Below are 26,934 nucleotides of genomic sequence, written 5' to 3' on the forward strand. Positions count from 1 at the left end.
AACTGTGTTGTATCCCAGTGGTGTATCAGCCAGAAATCAGGCAGAAATTTTCAGAATATATGTGATCAATTCCCAAATGTGAATTTACTACTAATGATAATGAGTCATTATCCAATCTTAAAAATCAAGGTTAAGACTCCTTGTAACATATTACATACTATTAATACATTTTGCAAGTCCAATTCTCTCCCAGCTCTTATGACTATTACTGACTCATGTGAACTACCTCAGCTATGTTTTCTTTTTCTTCCTGAAAAAATAAAATAAAATAAAAAAATATTTTTTTTTCTCTTCCTTATCTGTATCTATGTCCCTGAAAAATGCTGTGTACTCTTGCTGGCTCACAACTTTCTCTGTTGACTGGTATCTGCTCTCTATTTTATGAATTTTTAAATCATTGCTGATTTTCTTCTCTGTTATGTCCAAGACTTGCTATCTGTAGGTTGCTGACACTACAATTCCAGTTCTCAGAGATGATTGCCCTCCTTCTACAGGATGCTCTTATCAGCCAAAATCTGTGCAACTTTACCTGTAATGTCTTCTGGTTCCTCCTGTTGCTTCTTCATTAATTGTGGTAATTCTACTCTCTTCTTCTTGTTGGGTGCTATGAGATCTGGATGTTTGGCAGTTCCCTCATTTCAATACAATTATGTAGCCTCTCTTACTTCCTTAGGCTGTTCTGTGAATTAAGCTGATGTTTCATTCTAACCACACAACTAACTTTCTCTTGATGCGTAAAAATGATGTGTAAAACCTAAGTTCTGCCTTCTTAACCTTGTCTCATTTACTATAGCTGATATTTGCACAAGGCCTTCTTCTTATTTGACTGCAGCATTCAACTTCCTCAGCTTTTTCCTTCCAGATGCTCTTAAATCCACTTCCCTTTCTGCCTCCATATGTAAGATTCCCACCTTACTCATATTCTGCTAACATCTCATCTACACCCTTGCCACTTCCCACCTCTTTCTGCTCCATCCCTTCTGAAATAGTGTCACTTCTTTGCATTTCTTACCTCTCACATTTCAATACCCCATAACATTTCTTCATCTAGCTTTCAGCTCTGCAGACGTTCCTTCTAACTAGCTTCACACCTGTATCTCTGTTTTCAGCCCATCCAAAACAATCCTGTTTCTTCCAACCTGCTCCGTAAAGATTATAATTTTCATCAGATAAGAAACACAGCGTGATGAAGGCAACACAGACAGGATTGATAGTCTTAAGAGGGGAAAAAGGGGAAACCTTTTTTTTTTACCATTCCATCCTTTTACCCCTTTTAAGAGTGGAATAGCAGGTCAAGGACACTAATGACCAAAGCAAACATATTAATGATATTCCTTATGTTCAAACTGTCTTTGACTTACCTGAAACGTTAACAGTTTACATTAACTGAGCTAACAGACTAAATGCATTTTACAACCATCAATCAACAAAGTCACACAGCTGCCTGAAAAAGCACATAGCAAAAAAATGCTCAAAATTACATACGGGCAAATTGAGGTGTGGAAATTTCACATTTCTTGTTTTAAGTCACAGATAGTGGCAGAAACAAGTTAAGAAGCCAGCTATATCGGCTGTCATGTTTTAGTAACTGGAGAAGACTGTAAAGACAAGTGATGTTACATGCTAACGAACAAGCCCTCCACTTCCAAGGATCAATGTGTGCAATTCTTCAGCTCAGTACAATTTCTAGGATAGATCTGTTTTTAAAAATCATGGAGTTCTCAGACTTCTCTATAAAGTGATAAATGGTTTAATTTTAAGCTACTGAAAATTATTTTAATCACTTGATTTTTATCCCATCTAGATTTATAGATACTTAACAATTAAATATTCAGAAGAATTCTACTAGAAGAATTTCAGAAACATAACCAGAGGTGAGGCAGAGGTGTTAACCACGGTCTACACATACTTTTCCAGGCACAAATTTGGGGTTATTAACTCTAAATTGTTTTTAAACAAGGAGCGTGTTCCCCACAGACTTTTATATTTGTTCTGTTTGTGAATGTGGCCTGCGTGGTAGCTGTGAGATCTGTATGATCCCAGCACTGGTACTTTTTGATACTGAAATGGCAGCCATCCATGTTTACAGGAAGCATAAAGATATTTGAAGATATGGCCAGAAGTGAGGTGGCATTTCTTGCCAGAAGCAGCTACAGAATGCGTATTTTTTTACTCCAACTTTGTTTCATTCAACTGGCTCAAATTACTTCTCACATTCCTTTGCTTTATCTCCTTATAACTAGTTATACTACACAGAAACAATGTAATAGGGACTTTACCATCCATGTTTAGCATTTAGGAGCTAAACTCTAGGTAATGTGTTATCACCTTGCTCAGGCATTTCCTTCAGCACTCCCCTTCTTATCAGCTCCTCTCTGCTTTGTCTTGTCGAAATCTTCCTTTCCAACACTAAAGAAAAAGCACAGTTAAGAATAGATTTATTCTCATACTGACAACGCTTGTGAAAAACGTAAAAAAGAAATAAGAACCCCTGATAGGTCTTCTTTCCCTCAGCTCTACAGAAGTGTTCTGGGTTTCCAAAGACGCTCTCCCACAACTTCAGCCACAAAAGGTGGGATTCATCTGATCCAGTGTCTTCAGCTGAGCTAGGCTCAATGGGGCTTCCTTCACAGTCGGTGGGAATATGTACTTCCAGAGTGAAACTAAACTCATCCAAGCACTGACATGTAATATTTAAAAGCACCTCTTTATTAATGATTAGAATGACTATGTCAGCTCAAGATACCTTCACCTATTCTTACAGATGTTTTGAGAGACAAATCCTGCTCAGAGCAAGCAACATTTTTGGTCAAGTCATAAAACTGCTCACAGTAAACTTTGCACAACTATTTTAAGTAAAAAAATAAAAGTAAATCTTAAAAAAAAAGTTAGAAAGTTCTGTTCTAAAAAAGAATAACATCCTCATCCAGGCTGGTTGGCTGTCATGGAAAAAAAATGAAGCATCCTGTTTTTAGGTTAAAAAAAAAATGCATACAACACACACAAAAATGACTGTGACATCAAACATTTTAATTATTATGTTTATTTCCCATGGGAAAAATGAAAAACAGTTTTATAGGGAAAAGTATTTACAGATGGCAAAATAGAGTAATTCCCCACTCCACCCTAACCCTACGCCAATACAATTTTGGTTGGTGATCTGGAAAGCCACTGAACTGATTTATAGAACTCTGGTGCATGGTTCAGAAAATGTGAGCATCACTACTGTAAAACCCCCTCTTCATTGCATTGCTAGCAGAAGTTAATCACCTATCCCAATTCTGTTTACATATGAGCATCAAAACCCAAGCAATGTTTGGAGCTCAAACTGAGGTCATGCAGAGAAGCTTCAGCAGTGCTGGACTTCATCCTATTAATGATGTGGTGATTTTAATGATAAGGTGATTTATCTCATCAACTAATTCAAACATTCTGGTAATCCAATTACTCTCTAGGGCAAGTCTAATTGCTCTATGCAGATTAAACACTGCACGAAGTATTTTCAATCTCACTTGAGCTGGACTGGTTTGAGAGAAGTCACGTTGTAAAGTGAGTACTACAGCGAGGACAGAGAAAGTCCTCACACACGTTTCAGGAATTTACCCTCTGTGACAGCACGGAATCACAGAATGAACCACAGAATCACAGAATGGCCCAGGTTGGAAGGGATCTCAAGGATCATCTCCAACCCCTTGCCACAGGCAGGGCCACCAACCTCCACATTAAATGCTAAACCAGGTTGCCCTGGGCCCCATCCAATCTGGCCTTGAACATCTCCAGGGATGGGGCATCCACAACTTCTCTGGGCAGCCTGTTCCAGTACCTCACCACTCTCTCTGTAAAGAACTTCCCCCTGACATCCAACCTAAATCTTCCCTCCCTCAACTTAAAAGCATTTCCCCTTGTCCTGCTGTTATCTACACTTCCAAAGAGTTGACACCTTTTAGGTACCAGAAGGCTGCAATGAGGTCACCCCGCAGCCTTCTTTTCTCCAGACTGAACAAGCCCAGCTTCCTCAGCCTGTCTTCATAGGGGAGGTGCTCCAGCCCTCTGATCATCTTTGTGGCTCTCTTCTGGACCCTCTCCAACAGCTCTCTGTCTTTCTTGTACTGGGGGCTCCAAACCTGTTCACAGTACTACAGATAGGGCCTCACAATAGCAGAGTAGAGAGGGACAACCACCTCCCTGCTGGCCACCCCTCTTCTGATGGAGCCCAGGATACCATTTGTTTTCTGAGCAAACATTCTGCGTTCCATCAAACATATCTCCCAGCAGCAGGTAGCTCTTGTTGCAATTGGTTGAACAAGAATGGAGGCACCAGAGAGGCAGGAGCATAGCACTGCCAGCTTCATTTGGTTTAATTTATGCTGGAAATTGATCCTAACCCTGTTAAGAAGCTGCTTGGATTGAATTCACAAAAATTAGTGCTGTTGCAAAAGCCAGGGCAGAAGGGCACAGCTGGGAGCAGGGGTGAGCATGGCTGCCTGAATGCAGAGCAGCTGAGACTGCCTTCCTAAGTTCTATTCTTAAGAAGTTCTTTCAATTTGTCACCATTACTTGTTAAAGTATATACTTTCCAACTGCATGCCATGCAAGTTATTTACACAGTAAGCAAAGCACAGGAGTGTGCCATATTCCAGCAAGTTTTTCTTCATGTAGGTGAACACTTACTTCCTCAAAGACCTCTGGAGAAAAGAACACGGACAATGAAGCCAGAGGACTATGCAGGCAGGCACTAACCAAGGGCTATAATCTTCCCAGAAAGTATGTATATTTATTAGCAGAGTGAAATCTCCTTTGATATGAAACCCGCAGTTGAACTCTTTGTGCACATAGTTTATACCTGCTTTAGAATCATAGAATCATCAAGGTTGGAAGAAGCCACATAGATCATCTAATCCAACTGTCAACCCACCACCACCCATGCCCAATTACCATGTCCCTCAGTACCACATCTATCCTTTCGTTGCTGGCAATATAAATACTCGCTTGTATTTCAGTTTTGGAAGTATAATTTACTTCCCACCTTTTTTTTCCCCCTCTGATTTTTCACACCTTTTTTAACTGGAGACAGTGAAATCAGATGCTGAATCTGACCAGCTACCTATGTCTCTCTGAAGTTTTCAAGATGATGTATTTTTTCGGTTCTGCAGCACTATATCACACTTAATGAAGAGTCATGGAAAACACCGTTTGGCATTAAAAGACATTGACACCTTACACTTCCACTTGAAGATCTCAAAGAACTGTATTGACATGACGCAGATTTTGCTACATCCTTTAGATTATCTCCATTTTACAGATTAGAATATTTATGAACAGATAAGAAGCTTAAGCCCAAATCCTTAATCATCTAAAATGCTAGCTGTAAGTGTTGTTTTGATTTAAACTGATTAAACTCAGTTAATTCAGCTTGAAATGATAATTTATTTAAAACATTATTTGACTCACAGAAAGAACATTAGAAAGTATGCTGGCGTTCGCTATAAGTATCTCAATTTTAATTCCTACAAAAAAAGCAGAATTTTAATTTAAATAAGAGTGATCAAAAATATGTACTCTTGTATAAGAGGAATGAGGTTACTGTCTACTCATGAGCCTGCACTGGGCACTATTTAGCCAGAGTGGACTCATAAGTTTAATTTATTGCTTATTAGAGACTTTTCATTATGTAATACATTCCACATTTACACAGCCAACGATCTTGATCACAACAATTGCACTGATCTTAAGGATCTCATACATTTAGTTGAGCAAATCACATCAGACTACTGTTAGGTTTAGGTAAACTCTCTTAATATAATGTTATTTTTACAAAGTCAAGCATTGGGAAGGTAAAAAATGTTTGAATGTGGGTTGACAAGTGTGCAGATGGTACAGCTTTTATTTGCTTGTTATGTGTTTTACCTTCACAACCCCTGGCTCACTTAGCATACAAACTGCACTGGTGCCTCCATTAACTTCAGTTGGAACTAACAGAAAGTATGTCAATTTATCACACTGTACGTAGCCTTGAATTGCAGACCTCATTTACTTGGGTAAATCTTACTTATCCAAGGGATCCCACAAACGTGTATTTTTAGCCCAATGTAAATAATAGCAAACCAATCAAAATAACAGTCTACCTCAAAAAGCAGTTTGCATCCCTCCTTACCTGCCCCCTCAAAAAGAGAAGACTTACCAATATTCAGCAGCTACAAACCTCAAGTAATCTTAAGAACTGATTATTTTATTTAAAGAGTAATGTGAGATTCTGGATATTCTCCAGTCTTTCGTTTTGCTTATCCAAAAGAAACTCAAGAGAATTCCAAATTTTAATTTTTCTCTGACCCAGTACAAGCTAAAATTGCCTCCTGCTCCCTGCCTGCACCTACTCTCACAGCACAGTTTGGAAGTGGCATCTACTTCGTGCCAAGACTTTAGCTGCTGCCTTCTTTGCCTTCTGAGTAAAAAACTGAGGTGGGGGAGGGGGAAGATTATGCCATCTTCTGTTTACTTACTTATAAAAAATCTTTAGGTAGAAACAATACAATTGATGCCCAGAGAACAGATTTTCTGAGATACAGCATGGGAAATATGTTGCTTAAGGGGAAAAATTCCAGCCATCATTCCCAGATCAGACCAAATACTTCCACATCTAGTTGTCCATATTTTTTTTGTTGTTTGTGGTATTTGCTGTTTATGAATATCTCCCAGTTGCTGGCCTAATACAGTCACATGAGATCTTGTCAACACACTGCATATTACAGCCCTGTCAAATCTGTAAGAAGCACCTACTTCAGAAAGTTGACTGAAATCCCAGTTACAGCAATAGTTCTTTCCAATACCCCATACTCTGTTTCAGAAGAAACTTTCTTCAGCTGCACACATACTTACCAAGCTGTGGCCCTGTTAAGAGAATAACCAATACATGCAGTGACAGTCATACCATCTCCCATGGTCTCAGACCAGGAGATTGGCCACCTGCGTCTGAGATATGCACACACGCATCCCGTTCTGTAATGTAAATACAGCTCTGACTGAGTTGTCTGAGGAAGAGGATTTCCTGCAGGAAATTTATTTTGTGCGGATGTTTTCCCCTTTCTCACGTCAGATAAGCGAGTTTCTTCTGCTGTGTCAATTAGCAAGCAACAAGGGGCAACTTGCCAAGGAAATGCATCTTTTCAATCTCCGTTGGCCTCAGGTCCGTTTCCTCAAGGAGCACAAGGGTAACTTTTTTTTTTTTCCCTTAACTTTTTTTTCCTGAAACAACCATCTGAGGCAGGATGAACACAGTCCAATCTGGTTTTCATTTCTGACTCCAGCCTCACAGGAAGCATGTATACAAATGTAAGTGGTTCCATACCTTTCTTACGTAGAGATTAAAAACCAATAACTACATCCCTACAGCTCTGGGATTTCCCAACAGCAAAATAACACAGTCACGTTAAGATATCCTTCCATTTCAAGCTAACCTGATTTGCACCAAAGACACATAGCTTGTTCGTAGCTGGGGCTGCCACCCTGTTTCTACGACTTCTGAGGACACAACACCTCACTGCCGTAAAAACATAATGATTTATCTGTGTCTTTTCTCTGTATGGAAATATGAGGAGAGGTAATCTGTGTTTCTGGCCAAGACAGAAGAGGAACTGCAGGAGGATGCTCAAAGTCAGCACAAGTGACTTATCCTGGTGTGTTCCTGCTAGCACTGCTGGTACTACTAGTTGGCAATCAGCATGGATTAAAGGTATATCTAGTCTCAAACAGGCTGCTAGCATAGGACCAGTACCGCCAGACTTGGAAGAAAAAGCTTTGATTGTTGACAAGAGGATGAATGACAATGGCACCTAAGCAAAACAATGGACTAAATGTTCGCTATGTTGATATCAGTTAATACTTAGACACTTCTTTCTATCTCAGCATGAAAACCCTGAGAACTGCAGTTGTGCGACTTTCACCTAGCTTAGGTTACACCTTAGAGAGTCTCAAAGGATATCAAAGGATAAATTCCTGTATAACGTGGGAGAAAAATAACAGGGGAAGCTTTAATTTACTTTTAAAATTTACAATCTAATTTAATCAAGATTTACTTTCTCTTCATCAGCCCATCTTAGACAACTGTTACTGCTACTTCTTAGATGAAAGATGAGATCTTCAGATATTACAGAAGTCCCAGCATTTCACTTTAAGAAAAAAAACAAACAACAAAACAACTGAGTATTGTGATGGTTGGCAGAATGCATGTAATCTGGGATTTATGAATGCAAGCTGATGTACTGAATGTACAAAAAGATACTAAAGTTTTCAAAATCTGAAATTAATTCCCCATGTCACTTTACTTGTACAATCACACCCAAATAAATAAAATATTAAAATGTAGTGGGATGGATGATTAAAGCCTTATTAAAAATAGAACATATGGACTCCTTAGGGAGGAAAAAAAAAACAACAATCTATTGAATAATGAAAAAATATCAGAAGTTTCCAAAGTTGCATAAAAAAGCTTAGGTTTTGTTCACCAAGGCATGCATTGAATTTTGTATATTTATGTTTCACAAACTATACAGGCACTGAAGTAGTCTAGTTTATATAATTTAGATTATTAGAATGGTTTTGTTTTTTGTTAGCTGTGTTTTACAACACTAATTTTACATTACTACGTGTTACTAAATACAATAGCAGCCTTTACTGTATAAAACATGGATACATATTACATGGTTACCTGGCACAATGCTATTAAAACAAGTTAAAGGCTTTGGGGGGATAATTTAAAAGTCTATGTAGAAGATGATACTCAACCCAAGATACATTGGGCAATTAGTTAATCAGTTGGGCTACTTGATTATTTGGGAATAAGAACTATTAAATATAAAGTTCTATGACTTGACTTAGAGCAGGAACTTCAATTATTTAACTATTACCTCCCTCTGCATTAACTTTTCTCATGCTCTGTAACATCTATAGATATACTTCATTTGTGCAGATAATTAACTTCTATTTTTCAATACAAATTATATACAGCTACATATTCAGCTGACCAAAAGAGATCCCAGTTACATGACCTATGCACTATATTAATCTGTCACCATCAACTCTATAATTATTCTGCTGATTTGACGTGCAAATTCTCCTAATTCTTATGGATTTCTGTTTGCACTCTGTTGCTCTCTGTTTTAAAGAAAAGATTTATCACAAAATAAAGCTCTAACTCTGGAAAAAAAAGACAAAGAAAACAACATTTTTAACTTCCAGACCTGAAAGGCAGTGATGTAAAAATACAGCTGAAATTTAAAAAAATCAGCTTTTCTGAATGTTAAAAAGTTCCAGCAGAGGCTCTGTACTTCCTCTCAGATTCAGTGTGCTTTATTGACAGTAATCACAAAGCTAGACCACATGTTCAAGTGGTAACCTCTGCAGAAAAGTAAAAACTACTTCTTGTTATGTTTCACTGTATTTAGTTTTCTGCTGGATCAGGTTTGTGATATAGCTCATGACAGAACAGGTGCCAGCACCCAGGAGGCAGTGGAACTAAACATACACAGCTGAGATAATCGAGAGGACATCATTATCACTGGAAAATTAGCTCTAAGGTCATTTGAGATAGACACTGCTCTTTATTAAGAGTTCTCTGCTGCAATTTCTAGGGGTTCCTGGACTTAAAATGTAAAGCAGTGTACTCCCAAATGTTCTCAATAGGACCATTTTGGGAGACTGGTTTTATAGCCAAGAGATATGGAAGACAGTGAACAGAGAACTTGCAGTGTGGTAATGAATCTGAAAAGCCATGGACTCTGATTGGGCTGAAGTTGACAAAAGCACAGTGTCGAATGTCTGAATCCCAAAACAGAAGTTTGGGATTTTTCTGGAGAAATCTTGGCTGGAGCTGTGACACAGAGACACTCACAGATCCAGAGTGGGTTAAGTTTCCTAATAGCACGAATGATTACAGCCACTTGAGATGCTTCAAGGTTTTGGAGACATCCACACAGCGATGGCAAACACGACACAAAACCTTCTGGGAGAGCAGCCAGGATGGCCAGAGCATCTCAGGTGGCACCAAGTACCTGTGTTTAGGCAACTAAACCCCAGCCTTCAGTCATGCTCATGTTCAGAACTAACATTCAGTCACAGCCTTTTATTTCACACTTGTTCTTCAAGCCTGTCTGGTTGTGAAGGGGCTGAGCAGCCCATACAAAGGCAGTGGTTGCAAAGCTGACCTTCTTTTTTTTTTTTTTCTGTGCATGATCACATCTGCTTCTCCTCTCTGAACAGACCAAAGTTCTGTTCCATGAACACAAGGTTTGTTTCATATTTCCAAACCACTGGTTACTAGTAGAACACAGAGACATTCCCAGCATACCTGATAATACGTAGTACACAGCTTCGTGTTTCTTAGTTAAAAAAACGAATGTTACCAACATCAAAAGAATATAATACGTAATGAATATTAAGTTAATAAACCACACATCCTGGTAACAGATTCAGGACAGAATCTGAATAAGGTTTTTCCTCGTCAAAGGTCGATTTTTGTGTATGTCCAATACTGTGCCTAAATAGTCCCTGACACGTCTCAACACCTCTTCAGCTATTACCCTGCAAAGCCATTACAGCATTTCCTGCTATTTGCCACCAAAGGGCCACATGCATACCTGCTGACGTTTCTCTGAATTTGTCACTGGTCTTCTTCTTCCTCCATTTCCAAGGTTTAAAAATTTTGCCAATGGTAGAAAGTTTGCCCTTTCTCTTGAAGGGAGGAGTTTGGGATCCTGGGGCTGGTCCATCTGAGTTAGCGATTGAAGCTTTATCCAAGCCATCAACTGCACAAATAAACAAGAAAAGAAAAGGTCACTGAAGGATGGAAACCAAAACAGTAGCTAGCAGCTGAACTGTTCCACTGCTGGATTGCAAAAGGCTTCCCATTTTTTTGTTGTCTGCCCAAATAGGCATTTTATAGCAACCTGCACCGCGAGCCAGTCCTCACCCTCATTAGCCCCACACTTCCCTTCGCTTAGCATCCCCACGACAGCCACAACAGCTGCTCACACAACCTCTGCTATGCGTGCTTCTGTGGTTTCTCCTCTCTACTGAAGAATTCCTTTCAACACATTTACATGATGTTTTTTTCCTATCTTTGGTAAAGCTGAATAATTAGCTATCATCACGCAGAAAACAAAACCCATACAACGTACAAACAAACTGTTTCTTCTGAGTAAAAAAAAAAAATAAATTAAAAATCCCTTTTTAAAAAAGCTCAACTGGTAACTGTTCTGACTGTGGAACAGAATAGCTCAGTTTGATATTCCTGGTAATCGGTCATTCACAGAGGAGTCTGCCATGAGTCAAATTTCATACTAACAAAACATATTTAACAATAAGCTTTTGGGTTGTAGCCAAAATTTAAAGCCAATATTCATCATCGATGGCTGTAACACTGAGTTTTTGTGAACAAGATTAGCAGTTATTCCACAACAGGTAGTTAAATGTAGCATAAAGTTAAAACAAATTTTCTGGAAATTTCCCTGAGAAGCCCAGATTATGTATTTCTATATAAGAACTACAGTTTCTTAGAGCCTTCCACTCCTGAACCTCCAAATACTTCAAACGTGCTTAACTTTATTCACGTGAGAAGCTTCACTGAAGTAAATGCTATTACTTATGTACATAAAATTAATCATAAGCTTAAACGTTTGCAGCATAAGGGCTCTGTAATTGCTTTCATTCATCTAAACATTCCAATTATAACCAATTCGGAATAGAGCTGATGCCACTGTCAACAGAAATAATGATAATCATAGATCATTAAATCAGAAAGTGCTATTCAAAGAAGGAAATATCACTGTTCCCATTTTACAGATGGAAAATATAAGGCACAGAATAGTTAAGTGTTTAATGTCATGTTTGCCGAATGACTTCCTGAATCCTAGTCCTCTGTCCTAGTTGTTAAAAAGATACATATTTATACACATATCATCACGGTGCAATCTTACTATTCTGTTTCTCAGAAAAATGGCATTTAATGAATCCTATATTTGTCCCAGACTCTAGATTGGTCTAGAATGCTATAAAAAAATTCTTAGTGTGAGAAAGTTGATGTCCAATCAGAGTCCAAGAAAATTTATTCCTTAACACTGAAATGAGGTACTGGGACAAAAAATTATATAACTTCATTGAAATCTACAGAGTTAAAACCAAGATAAATTTGTGTGAAAATGATAACATTCAAATCAATAAATCTGAGTTATGCTGTAGAATACAACAAATCCTATGCTGTTAGAGATGGAACAGATAGCTTAAGAAAACTCTGCCAGCAGAAATTACCATTATTCAGATACATGAGGATTTAATTTTTTTTCCTGAGTGTTTTCCTTGGGTACTTTCTAGTCTATAACAAAGAGATAAAATGAAAGAATGGCATTGAAAAATGTAACATCAAGATTTTGGTAAGGAGGAGGCTAGATCTATCCCTTGCATGAGGAAGCTTCCTTGCTTGCACATCCCAGAAAACATAACCAAGCAGTCCTTCGGGAAGTTTAGGATGAGTCCCTAACAGGTGGGTTGGCTGGCAAGAGATGGAGATCAGAAGGCCACCAACACCAGCCAGTAAGCAGCTCTGGAGGAAGAGAGAGACATGGGACAGCCGCAGGACCTCTGCAGGGTTGCCCTGCCTACAACTAGGGAATGCACATCTCTCTAGGTTGGCAGTCAGTATCTGTTGAGTGAAAGAAGTACAATTACTTGAAGGGTAGTTACAAATGTAAGATAGCTTAACTGTTCTTGGCAATTCCAGATGGCACAAAAAGGGGTGAGAGCCACAGGCAGTAACTCCAGAGAGCCAGGTTAGATATAAGGAACACAATTCCGGGAGAATGGCACAGCACTGGAACAGGTTGGGGAATCTCTGTCCTTGGAGGTTTTCAGGGCTTGACCAGGTGTGATCTCATCTGCTGTCAGCAGCCATCATGCTTGGAGTGAGAGACTGGAATATGTCACCTCCCAGACAACATTTCTGCAGTGCTGGGGGATGTGGAAAGGCATGGTTACTTGTGAAATCTGTGCTAGGAAATCTTAAGAATCAGAAGAGAGATGTTGAAGAAAAGAGATGAGGATCTGGTGGCTGAAGAGTTCAGTCCTGGGACAGGAGCCAAGAATTATCTCACTGGCAGAGGCAGCCCATGAGTTCATTAGTGAAAGGCTACCCCACTCCTTGGTGGCAGCAGGACAAAGCCCATGTTCTTGTCTTCACTGGCTTAGAAAGGCTGGGTTATTGATGTGAAGAGCCTGCACCCTGGTGATAGACAGCACAGTCTCTATAAACACTGGAACATAGATCTTTTCAAATCCTCCTGGGTCACGGAGCCCAGCCTACTGCAAGCAACCACCTCCACAAAAGCCTCATATAAATTTTTTCTCCTGTGCCTGCCACAGGAATGGAGGAGGATTAAGGTTCCAACAGTTCTTCACTGAGAAACATGAATTTGGATCATTTGCTGCTCTGCCCTCTGCTGAAAGTATATAACTCTGAAATAGTGATATTCATCCCAGCTGAAGAAATCCATCTGCTTCAAATTAGCAAGATACGAAAAAAGGGTTCAATTTAGTGGTGAGTGATTCTGTTTAGGAAGTCTGCAACTCTTGAAAGCAAGATTCTACATTAACTCCTTCTGACATTAAAAGATGAGTTTATTTATCAAATGAGTTTCATGAGAGCTCAGAATTAGGAATTTGCTTATCCCTCCAAGGAGTCCAAGGATAAGGCTGTTACAAAATGGAGATTGAGAAACACAGTGAAATAAAAAAAGTTATCATTGGAGATAAGTTCTGTGTTAATGTGTCCCTGAACATTCACTGTAAACAGTATGGCTCTGACTGTTCTTGCTTCCATCAAGTTTTTGCTTCTGAAGGAAACCTCCAAACTGCTCCAACTTGCTGAGCTTTGATTTCTATTTTAAAGCTGCTCTGAAGAGCATGAACTGGATTTGTTAAGCATAAAACTAAAATGGGAAAGCATCTCATGCTCTAGATGCTGAGGAACATTCAGTCTGGAGTACCACAATACAGCCAGCTTGAACCAAAACAGCTTCAACTGTTTTACTCCACATATTCATTCCCATCATGCTACACTGCTTGCTAACGTAGACACAGTCTAAATAAATAGAGACAATGCATTGGTACCAGTAGTGCCCCAGATAATTTGAAAGGTCCAAAGTATCCAGTCCTGCACTGCCTGACACATCTGTGTCTGTCCTTACTTACTAGCTAGAGGATAGTATTTAAATCAATAGACTCAGGGATCTATCAGTTCAGGTAACAAAAGATACTAGGGAAATAAGTTATAACAAATATCACCCTCTCAACGTATTAACCATTCCCACTGATGCCATCCTAAACATTTTATCATGGCCCCCAGGAGGAGATCTTGTTGTAAAAGACCAACTGCAATGCTAACCAAGACACTGAAAAGCCAAATCACGCTGGCAAAGGCTGTGAACTCAATGAAGGAAACAAAAAGCCCTTCCCTGAGCTTGCAGGCAGCCACCAAAGATTAGATCAGTTTACAGATGACCTTGACTTTCCCATTAACCACCAAAGATTGAAATGCCTTAACTTGCTTGACTCTAGGAAGGCTACTTTCAAGAAGCAACTTTGATCTCTGTAGCTGTCTGAGGGACACTTGTGCTCTGAACGATCTCCAGAGATGTTGTGCAACTGCAGTAGCAGTATGAATTCCTTAGTTTTTTGGAGGCATGGTACATTTCAGCACTGAGATGTTTGTGTTAGCACCAAAATACGCAAATACCTTCTTCAGGAAAGACTTGCTTTACAAAATGCAACAAAAACTCTCCATCCAATTGTTTCAAGCAAGTCTGATAGAAATGCCCTTGAAATAAATAGCTGTGATTTTACTGGTTCCAGGCATTTGGGTCTAGAGTGTAGTAAGGATATTCCTTTTTAAAGCTTTGGCTTAAGATAATTCAAGAACAGAAAAAAAGACTCTATTTATGCAGTATGTTGTTCTGTACTTTTACTGATGGCAGACGAACTAGCAAGCCAATAGAAGTTAAGTATTCAAGACTGAATACTAGAAGTAATGTGGATTACACACACACACACACACACACACACACACACACACACACACACATACACACATATATATAAATCTTCCAGTAGAACCATATTTTAATAGGCAAAGGATCAAAATTACTGGCTGGTAGCTTAATGCTAGTAATTTATGTCAGTGACAACTTAAAAAAGATAAAATCTGGATAGTTAGATAGCTATCTAGCTACAGTAGGATTATACTCTAAAGGTCTTATTTAAAAGAATCAATTCCTGAACCTGAATAGTTTTAAGATGCTTTCCCATATTAGCACATATTCACATTTAGTCATAAGGAGAAAGAACTTATTAGGTAGACTGTGCTGTAAGCAAGTATGAACATATCTTATAAATTTGCTGTAAAATTGCTGGAATCAATACCACTGAAAAAGTTTAATTAGTTTATTCTATTCACAAAGACTCTTGGGATCCTGGAGTAAAAGCAATTAAGGCTACATCCAACAAAAGAAACAAGGCAGAATTTAGGTGTATTTATCAAGAGTTGTGCTACTGGGAGCCTGAGAGACTGATCACAAGCTCCCTGACTCTGAAAGTGCAGGTGCTGTAATTCACGACATTAACACTACCTGAAACCTCCACTTCTCTGCACGTAAAATAGAAACCTAGACGAGTCTCACAGCAGGGCAGCTTTGGTGATGAAGCCAGCCTAGGAAGTTTCTTCTCTGCATTTCCATCTGCTCATTCTTGACCCTATAAAAATATGCTCTTCCTTCAGTTGTAAAAATACAACTGTTCATCAGGCTGCATCACAAGTAGATCTCTGAATGATCCAAACCAGAAACGCCTCTCCCTCTCCATCCTCCTTCCTTTTTTAAAAAGGTTATTTTTAACCTGGGTCACTGCAGCGCTGTACTCTCTAGCACAATCCTACCAAAGTTTGAAGTGTCGGGACTGAGGAGCAAGCTGTGGTATGGGACAGATTGGGCAGGGTGGAAAGCCTAAATTAGCTTCACAGCTGCAACCAGAATACTGTGAAATTGTAGCCATGGTCACAGCAGCACTGAACAGTTTAGCACATGCCATGTGCCTGTGCCTGAATGAATCCATTAAACGAACATGAGCTTGCCTACAGTATTCACAGGGTGGTCAGAGGATATGCGTTCCTCATTCTTCTTGAAAGAATAGTGTTGAAGCCTTCTGCCCTTCCTTATCAAAGAACACCCTACCTGGGAGAGGGAGTAATAGTCCTCTGCAGAAAGCAATCTGGAGGCCATTCAGACAAGAACGAGAACACCATGAAGAAGGGGATGCTGTGCTCAGGTAGCTAAATTAAATAGCTAAATTAACTTACTTACAAAGATATGGGAATTCACATGTCCGTAACTGAGGTAGAGAGTATGGGACTTCTTTGACAAGAACAGTCACTCTGCTTAGATAAGAATCACCTGAATCATTGAGTGGGAAAAGGCACAGAACCAAGTGCTCCACTGACATTGATGTGCTATGAGTAGTACTGGCACTGCGTATCTCACTTGCAATATTAATGTGGTATCACTCCATCACCCTTGAAGTGTGAGAGGATAACTTCTGTTGCAATACGAGTGACCTGGGATATTGTCATATCTAATTGTAAATGAATTGAGAAGTGCAACAGAAGATGCAGCAGATTCAGTTCAAAATTACCTTATGTATGGATTTAGGTCAGCAGAATTTCTATACTACTACCAGTTGGTCATTTTTTTCTTCTTGTTACTGCACCCCAGATGTCTGCAGGAGTGTGCTGCAAAAGTCATCTTGGTTTACTGAGACCTCAAAACCTCTTTTTGACAGTGTTATGATTTTCTATACAGTCTTGCCAAAAGGAACAGAGTTTGAAGTCATGGTTCTTATGCCAGCAAAATCAACATGTTTGTGCAGCTGCATATTATCCCAATTTAGTGACAAGAACAATAACTCATCGACTTGCTATAGAGTATGGTAAGCCACTTATTCCCACAGCTTACTGGGAAAAAAAAAAGCAAGACACTGCATGGTAAAATGTTTGACATGGTCATTAAAAAACAGAAGTCATTCTGACACAATCAATGTCATTTTCAATAAATCTCCCAAATTCTGTAATGTTATAACAATTTTTCTTGACCAAAACCAGATGGAAAGACAGGTCTTTTTCCTCTCTCCCTTCTCGCTTTCTACTTGGAAGGAAGAAAATGCAACTAATCCCCAGTGGATAAACTGACAAATTGGAGAGCTATAATGTACCTCAGAGCAGCACAATGAGTTGGCATCCGAATGCTTTTGCCTAGCCATACATCTGGAGTTTAACTTTGGGGAATCTCTGTCATGAGCTAATTGACTTGATTGTGTTTTAATTAAATGAAAGGAAAAAGCTGAAGTTCAAATGTAGGCGTCTGAATGGTAATTTCCATATGGAACTGCCAATGTTGCAAAATGTTAATTGGGCCTCCTGCTGGCAATGAGCTAAACAGGGTGGGCAGTGGCTACTTCAGATGGGCTTGGGCTGCTGCCTGAAAGCAGCCAATGTGGGTAGTGAGTGGATCCACCTGGGGAAGCCACAGTCTGAATGCCCCCAGGTTTCTATGAGAGTAAATGCACCTTTTGGGTTGATGGAGCCATATGAGAACCAGTAGTGCTGAAGTTCAGAAAGCTGAACCACTATGAGACTGAACCACACAATTCCCATCTCACCACAGGCAAAATGTTGCCTTGCTGCAGAAAGCCGAGCACAGTGTGGGGCAGGAAATCCAGCTATTACATATGTAGACTAGAGGCCATATTCTGTTCCCCACTTTGGTGAGAATTCCCTGCCTAAGCTCTGCATAAACCACAGACACTGCTACACAGGTACTTACAATGGACAGGAGACTACGCTCCCTCCAAAACAACGTTATGCATACCCAAGGCTCCAACATGTTAGCTCTATGCTGCAGCAAAAAACAAGTCAGGAAATCCTATGTTAAGTTAGGCCTGCTGCAAACTCTGCATGGCTCTTTTCTCCCTTTCAGCCAGCTGCACATTAACCATGCAAAGACATTTTAAAGCCTTTGGAGAACAGCATGTTAGCATGGAAGAGGAACACCCTGCCACCCAGAGCACAGTTGCTGTGCACAGAAGAGGAACATGAGCCAAGTCACACATTTCAGATTTCAGCAATGATGCTGACTCCAACATGCATTTATTCAAGCTCTCTCTGAGTTATACACTTGAGATTGATTTGCTTAGAGCCTCGAAGAGCTTGTTTAGCTGACTGTCTTTTGGGCAGAAACTCCTCACCCCACACGTAACTGCTTCCCAGCAGGGAAGCAGGGGACTTCAGCGTGGCTTTCCATTGCCTTACACAGGAAAAAGGCAGTATTAAAATTGGGCTTAAGACACGTTTGTTGCTTCAGTTTCTCAGCCTGGCAGGATTTCTGTTCTAACTACACTAGGGTAAACTACAAAGCACCTCTTTGCCTTAGAGTAACCTTAAGTGTTGCTTTTTTTTTTACTGTTTGCTTATTTGGTTACAACAGCCACATCATAAGTGTTGTTGGTTGTGTTAATTCACAAGCTATCACATTTAGTTAACACAGGTAACTACAGCAACCTAAATGCAGATGAAGTGTTTGTAACATGCAACTTTGGAGTTACTTCTCAGTATGGCCGTCATTTCCATGGGGTTAATTCTACTGAGAAAAAAAAAAAAAAAAAAAGATAAATTAAATGGCTTTAGTGCACTGTATAGAAACAACAGAAATTCCACAGGCAATACAGCTGAACTAGGCCCAAGTAAACTGCCCTTTTCATCCCTGTGCAGAGCTTCCTAACACATCTACAAGGGCAAATGAGCTAGTGGGGGGTGGTTCTGGGACACAGCTATTATACCTCTATAATCACACTTTCCCTGCTTTCACCTGTTTCTCATGTCAAAATGCACAAGGGATTTGCTTAAGGAATGAATAAACATAAGGCTTGTAATATGCCCACCAACATGTTTGCAAATTCAGTATTTATATTTTGGCATCATGTAGCCCTTATCAGAACATCCGCACCACCTCTTGATCTCCAGCCCAGTGTTTAATTTCCATCCATTCAGCTTTCTCAGAAAGGAATAAACAAGTCCTCAGCAAATCCATTATACTGGTCTGAAAGTGATCTGGCCGCAATGGTCTCAATACCTCCTTGCTGACCAGAACACAGGCAGCTCTGACCAGAAGAAAAGGGATCATCAGTTTAAGGCAGGCTGTTTATTCCTCTCTCTTCAACCCCAGTACTCCAGTGGAAAGAAGTAAAAGGGAATTTTCCAAACAGTTACATCTTCCAGATATATGAAAAACAGGGTTTAGGGTCACATTCTGGATCCTAGCAACTTTTCCACAGAAACAAGGAAAAGCTCAGGTGAAGAAATAGAGATATGAGAGGAAAAAAGAAAACAATGAAAAAGCAGTGTGTGTGAAAGAGCAACCAAACTGCTGAGGATAGAAAATTAATGCTTTCTGCATCAGAGTGATTTATCCATTCATGTCCTGAAGTACAGTATAGATTTCTATTAATGTTTAAAATAATCTTTTTGGATGATTCTGTAACCTAACCTCAAGGTACACCTCATGTACTCATCTTATTAAATCCCATAATGGTATTTTCAACTCGTCACTTCTGAAAACCAGAAGTGCAGAACTGGAGATACTTCCTTACAGATTGACTTTTCTGGGTACAGTCTTAATATAGGGGGCAAAAGTATCTCTTATGAGTTCACAATAGGTATCTTTAGCCACAGGCACAATTGACTACACCTCCTAGCAGATACTAGCTACTAGAAAATGATCTGGAGTGAGCATGTAGCCCCTTCTCCTGTGTAGTACTAAACAGGAATAAAAATAAGAACATTTTTTGCAGTAATTAATGCATATGTACTACTCAAGCTGAGATAAAAGCAGGCCAAGTGTGTCCCATGGAAGCCTCTGACCCCATTGTCACTCTTCTGTGTTGCTTTGAGCTGCTCCCCATCCCCCTGAGGGCCCAGGAGCCCCTTACCACCCATTTGATCAGAAATCTCTGCTGAGTATTGGGACGGCAGGGGCAGGCCGCACTCCTGCTGCTCTCCAGTGCCACTTCATCCCCATCAAGATGGAAGATCTAACAGGTATGCTACACCACTGCTGAATCGGAAAGTCCCATCCCCAGACATCCCAGAAACTTCATGAGAAATACAATTGGTGGGAATTTGTTATAGGAAAAACTGCAAGCAAGGGACAGCCTCGTAGCCTAGTGTGAGTTTTGCTGGCAGTCTCTGTTTCTTCAGGCCGCAGGCTTGGTTGTTTAACTGTGACCCTTTTCAGGAGCCTGCAGAGGAAATCAGCACACCATCAGATGACCTGAACAACTCACTGCCAAAGCCAAGTTGAAAACCCATCAAAATGGGAAAAACACAGCCAAAGCTATTCTGGGCTTTTCCTGGAAGGCTCCTTCTGGCTTCACTCTTTTCATACCTAAGCAACCGCAGGCTTGGGGCCGCTTCAGGGCTAATTGGCTGCTCCACCTGCAGGCTGACATCACCCTGGGTGAGGATTTAGGCTGCTCAACACCCACCTGCCTTGCTGTGCAGGATCTGTGGCTCACATGGTGCCTTTCCACCATCCTCTCAGTGCACCTGGACAGACAGAGGTGTTTCCCCACAGCTGAAGAGCTATGCTGCTCATCTTGGTACAACCAGCAGTGGGATGCATCTCCATATGGCTTTAGAGAGGTGCTGCACGCTCAGTCATCTCCACTCATGTTTTCACAGGATCTTGGTTTGCTCTGCTGGTCACTATTTGTGAGGCTGCACTTTATCACTGAGCTGAGCCAGCAGAAAAAAAAACTACCTTCTTGTGAGGGATTTTAAAACCAAATCAGTTCCTTACTACATTACAAGACAGTCCAGCAAAAAGATTGCTGACTAAACTGAGCTGGGTGCTATGCCTAGAGCAAGAACAAATGGGAGGGGACAGGAAAGAACAGGAACAAGTCTAGGGGGGATGGGAGAGTTTTACCAGGAAGGCAGCGCCTCAGCCTGCTGCCTGTGGCCTAAAGGTCTCACACAGACGAGAACTCCTCCTCACAGCAGGACATCCTGACCTCTACATCACATCAAAGGCTCTTGCACCTGGAGTACTAACACTGTTAGCTATTTCCCCTTTCTGCATGAAGGAAGCTGGAAAGATGGTTATCACAGAATCATAGGGGTTGGAAAGGACCTCCAGAGATCATCGAGTCCAACCCCCCTGCCAAAGCAGGTTCCCTACACCAGGTCGCACAGTAGGTGTTATATACTCCTCTCCCTATCCCATCCCAGCTCATTCCTGACCACCCAACATACTTGCCAAAAACAATTATGCAAGAAGATTACACGTGTGCTTTTCCCATTATTGTATGTCTTTAACCAAATCTTCCACAATTATCATGTTTATAAATCTGAGAGCAGGTTTGGTTCTGGGGGCTCCCAGGCCAATACTTCCTCACGTTTAAGTAAAACAACAAGGAGCTCTTGACCTACAATTATCAGAGCATTCACATACAAAAAATGCCAAGGAGAAATTTGGTCAGTCATGTAATTAAATCCCCAACACGCAGCCCAGAACTCACTGTGCTGCCTTTTAAAGGCGACATTTTACTTCATACTGGCACCACTTCAACATCTTTTCTCTAGTACAAGAAACAGCATATTGCACTTGTCCAAACACATGTGAGTCAAACCTGAAGCAAACAGTTTCTTTTTGTGACCCAGCTGGCCTCCAAACCCCCACAGCAGAGGTCAAGGGCACTTTTAAATCCAGCTAGCGAATTTCTGAATGTTGCTGTCATAAATGTTTATGCAAGATATTAACCCTGAAGTCTTTGTAGAGAAAACCATGTTTATTTTATTTTTTTAGCTGCCTTTAAAATATTTATCTTTGTTGCTAGATACCAGTTTGGATAAACAGTAATAATACAACTCATGTACACTCACAAGAAAATACTAACGATTAAACAGTTCCTCTCAGTCAAAATGCCAATTTGTCAATTCTAAAGCCATGGCACGTGAAAACTGTTCATATTTGTCTGTACGAGTAATGCTAGGATCCTAGTAAGTAAGAAGTTATCTCATTTGCTGTGAGGAAATGAGAGTCACCAAACTGCAGCTGACTTTTATCCAGCATCATGTTTCATTGCTCTCCTCACGCTTCACCACACAGCTGTTTTATTCCCTGTATCTTGTTCCTTATTAGGGACAGAGTGGGGAAAATCAGACACAAGCTGACATATTTGTCAGCTCAGCTGCTCACCCTTCACCAGTTTAAATTCTGATGCTTGGGGGCAGGTTCATGTAAAAGGGCATGTTCATACACAGTTCGCAATGGGATTTAGTTATACTTAAAAAAAACCAGCATGTTCCCCTTTCTTACACCATGAAGACAGTAATTCCATCAAGCAAGCTGGCAGCATCATAAATTACTATAGAAAAACTCACTACAATTACAGTACCATCTTTAAGTAGATCTGAAGTACGTACTCGTATACATTTTAGATAAATTTTTATTGAATCAGCACTTATGGAAGGTGCCCTGTGTGCTGGGCCTGGACAGGGGAGCTGTCTGAAAGCTCTCAATCTTACTGGCATTGAACAACAATAATAGAATATATTTTTGTAATCCACATGCTAAAATAAAGTATCAACATGAACTCCCATGAAGCAGTTTAAACTGACTTATTTTAGCTGGAAGTGGGTGAGCATCCCTCAAGCCTCAAAGCAACTATAAAACACAAGACTCCATCCTTTCCCTACCAATGCATGCTCACGCTGTATCATCCCAGCACGTAACAATGTTCATTTAGCACTTAGCTTCAGCATGCATCATTGTTATGAGTGCCAGACATGCTGTAAGAGATGCATTTGCCTGACATGAAGTAACTATGACCACTCAGCTCCACTGATGTATGTCACTGCTGTGAACATGAATAGTCAATTCTGTGGTATCTTGGAAAAATATGCCAGAAACATCATGACCAATACAAGCAATATAAACATCAACTTAAAATCAGTTATGAATATGAATAATTCAATTTCAGCATCATTCATTGTCACACTTTTGTTGATGTTAGGAGCAAACCTAGAGCTGCCCAAACATTTAAAAATTAAAGTGCACTGCAGTTTCACAATTTGGAAGCAGAGAGAAGCAGTGTGTTCTGGTCCTGGGCTAGGAGACAACTGAAATTCTTGAGTATGTAGGAACTGCAGCTGATATTACCAGTTATTTTATAAAGTGATTGGCAGAGAAGAGCGAATACCACCTCCTCAGGGGAAGAGTACTATGTTAAAGTCTAACTTAATCACAGTTGACATGTAACACACCTAAAACAAACTGAGTAAGCGTAACACTTAAGATAATACCTCAGAGACAATTCCGCATCAAAAGGTTAGGCAGTAAAAAGAGTATATGGAGCAGAGGACAAAGGCTGCATTTTCCCACTTTGTGAGCGCCATGTTCACATTCATGCAGATGAATAGAACACAAGCACCTGTATTTAGCTGTGTGTTAAAAGGAAGTGTCTGATTAGGAAAAAAAAAAAGAGCCCAAATATCACTGGAAGGCTTGGCAACTATTTCTAGCAGCTCAAATCAGGATTGGAAATTCAATATTGTCTTAAGTAAAGTATGTACAGCATCAGGGTTCAACAAATTCACTTTGGCTTTACTTAATCTCTGTAAAGTTTTCTTTTTTAAACTACTACCAAATGTTTTCCTAGAGAGGGAACATTCTGTGATAGAGCACACGTCTATCTCCAACAGTCCCTGGGAAAGAGAGCCATCTCTTAGAAAGCCCATAGGAATACTTCAGGAACAGCCACCCTCAGTTCCTGCCTGCCCAGACTGCTCCTCATGGTGGGCTTTCATGCGATGGATTCAGCAGCTTGTGGGCAGCACAAGAGAGAAAGCAAGTTATCTATCCACTAATTTAATAAGCAAATAACTCCATGGACAGATTCTCCCACAAAGAGACAGGCAAATGCCAAGTTCCTCTGGTGCTGTTTACACTGGGGTCTTACTCCAGGGTTGTTCCAGCCATGGCTCCCCAGCACACTCTGCTACCTGACTGCACTGCACAGCCTCACCTTAACTGGCTTTCTTTTAATACTCCTCTCTAAAATTAAAAATAATATATTAAACATGAGCAGCAGAGGTATGCATGATGTAACTAAAAGTTTCTTGGCAAATCTTATATTTCATATTTATATGAATAGCAAGTCACCAGGAAATGGCTCTCTAAAATTTCTCACTTAAAAATAAAACAAAACTTTCCAGGTTCATGTTTGTGAAAGGCAGCTTGAGAAAACAGCACTGGGTGAAACGGAGAGCTGTGCCTCCAAACTAAAAGATCCCATTTACCTCCTATGGCACAGCTTATGGCACCTACCTGGAGCTGTGGAGACCTGAGCAAATCCTTGCTATAGAAAGGACTCTTATCCTTGAAAAACGTAACAGTTGTCTTATAAGTTGTGCTATAGAAATTTACAGCAAGAATATAATGTGAATCATAATCCAATACTAAAAGCTTTAACAAATAATTGTGACTGTACACTCTGTGGGACTCCAGCCACAAATCTTGGATTAGAGAAGGAAAGTTCCAGTCAGTATGTCAGGAAAAAAACAAACAAACAAAAAAAACCAACAAAACCCCACCATCAGTACAATACCATCTATAGTTGTGTTGAGATAAACTAACAACTGGCTCTTTCACACAACTTCACAGGAAGCTACTGGCTAGCAGAAGCTGCTGGACATCCTTGTAAAAGACTTTGCTGTCTCTTACTGAAGGGTCATCAGGTGCACTGTCCTAGCACTATCCTAACTTCCCTTCTCTCTCACCACAAAAACACACCTTTACTTCTTCACACTCAAAAGAACAATGTCTTTTTGTTTGTCTTAAAACTTTGCTACCCACATGTAAAAAATAAACCTGCCCAAAATGGATGAAGCACAGATCGATTTATAAAGAAATTGAATCAGACAAAATAAACCTCTCTAGATTTGCAAGCTTTCCTTGCATTGACATCTGGGCATGCAAGAACTGCTTAAACCAATAAAGCATAGACTGCATGCTGGTATTTATTCATTTATTTTTTATGAGATTGAACTGCCTGGTATTTATTTAAGAAATGGATGATTTAATTAGCTCTGCCTCCTCTGTTCTTCCTCCACTCACTCCTCACCCTATGTGGAATTTACTGCATAAAGAGAGAGTGGAAAAAAAAAATTAGAACATAGCAATGAAACTTCTGGCCCCAGGGATACAGAGGGTGTGTCAGTTCTTCAGGGTTAAAAAAAAACCTGATCTGTGCCATCAGACACCCTGAAAAGTCAGGGAGGCTCAGTTCTGTCCTGCTGCTATATATCCCTCAAGGAAAAAAACAGGTTGCCAATTATGCTAAACAGCAGCACTCCCATCCAGGAGCTGTCACGATGTAATTATATTATCTGTTAAACCACAGGCAGAGTAACAGAGATGTGGGAGGAGAGAGGAGTTTGCTCCCTCTGACAGACTAAAGGGACAATCAACCACAATACAGGGTTAACTCACTACTTATCTCCAGATGTAGTCTTCCATCACCACGAACTCGCTTAATGAAGGACTAATTTTTGGTTCTTCTCATCCTGTAGGGATGTTCCTTGCAGTGTTTTCCTTTTGCGGTTAAGCAAACCTTGGATGTACTGCAAGCTGCACAACAGGGAGAGATGTTTTCTCTACAAGGACAGCTGGCTGAAAGATGGGAACACAAAAATCCAAGGCCTGGCTTTGTTCAGTTCTTCTCGCTTAGTTATTTAATCTATGGCTTTCAGTTCACCAGGTCTTGCAAGCTCCAGTTGTAGCGAGGAGAGGGGATGATAATACTTAATTCCCACAGAAGCCATTTTCAGGACTGATTAATGCTCACAGAAGACTTTAGAGTTGTGAGATGCAAATCTTGTCCACGCCAGGGTGATGAGCTGTGACCTTCATTCCTACATGTTAAGAGATCACATGCTGTGTGATCCCTACCTGAGTTTGGGGCTACATCAGCAGAGAAGCTTACGTCACCTTGAGGTAAGGTTTCAGCAAGTCCCACTTTCACAGCCTGGGAAGTGCTTGCTGGCCTGGGCTGAGCAGGGACAACCTTGGGGTAAGCAATGGTAAGCATCTGCGGGTAGATGCTCTGAACAACACTTGGCTTTTTAAGAGCCTAGCAATTTTCAAGGTTTTTGTTTTTTTTTTTCCCCTACCTTCTTATGGCATGATCCTACAGATTCAATACTGATACTGGATACTTTTCCCTGCAAGCCAATTTTATTTACACATTTCATACTAAGCTACCGGTCTTCCAGGTACATCAAATGTTTCAGAAGTAAACTGTTTGCCTTGTCTTACTGGGTCTTACAGAAGTTTGCCCTCCTTCTCTTCTCCTCACTCACCTCTAGCAGAAATGGTAAAACTGAAACAGCAGGAGGAACACTACCAAAGGGGAGTTAAGGCAGAGGTGTTGCTGTAAGTACTCAGGATGTTTTTTCAGTCTCAGATCTCTGAATTCCCCCAGACTTTTCCAACAAAAACTTTTGTCCTCTCTTCAGAATCATGTTCATCATACAGTAAACATAATGGTGCTGTTGAACAAAATGCTTTAAAAGCCAAGCACCATGGTCATGTAGTTTCTGCAAAACTTTGTAGTTAACATCTCTCTCTTTCCCCATTGGCTCATGTTCTGCTACTCTCTACAACTTTCCCTTCCAACTAAAGCACAGATCGTTTTTCATTTCTCCTTGGTGCTTGTCCAGCTCCTGACAACTTGGCTTTATCCACAGCTTTCAAGTCATCCATATTATTGTTCACTCACACAGCCTCT

General features: G+C 40.3%; 1 protein-coding gene across 3 annotated transcripts in view; it reads right to left on the reverse strand.

Annotated features, from left to right (window-relative positions):
* Positions 1 to 26,934, reverse strand: part of PHACTR2 (phosphatase and actin regulator 2) — a 120,567-nt gene that overhangs the window by 35,508 nt on the left and 58,125 nt on the right. For all 3 annotated transcript variants that reach the window (XM_085217150.1, XM_085217152.1, XM_085217151.1), the window contains exons 2-3: positions 10,632 to 10,799; positions 2,329 to 2,409 (exon numbers count right to left, since the gene is read on the reverse strand). In XM_085217150.1, coding sequence (XP_085073276.1) covers positions 2,329 to 2,409; positions 10,632 to 10,799 — 249 coding nt within the window. The remainder of the gene's footprint in view (positions 1 to 2,328; positions 2,410 to 10,631; positions 10,800 to 26,934) is intronic.

This window comes from Meleagris gallopavo, chromosome 2 (genome assembly GCF_905368555.1).
Source record: "Meleagris gallopavo chromosome 2, MGAL_WU_HG_1.1, whole genome shotgun sequence".
Taxonomy (NCBI): Eukaryota; Metazoa; Chordata; class Aves; order Galliformes; family Phasianidae; genus Meleagris; species Meleagris gallopavo.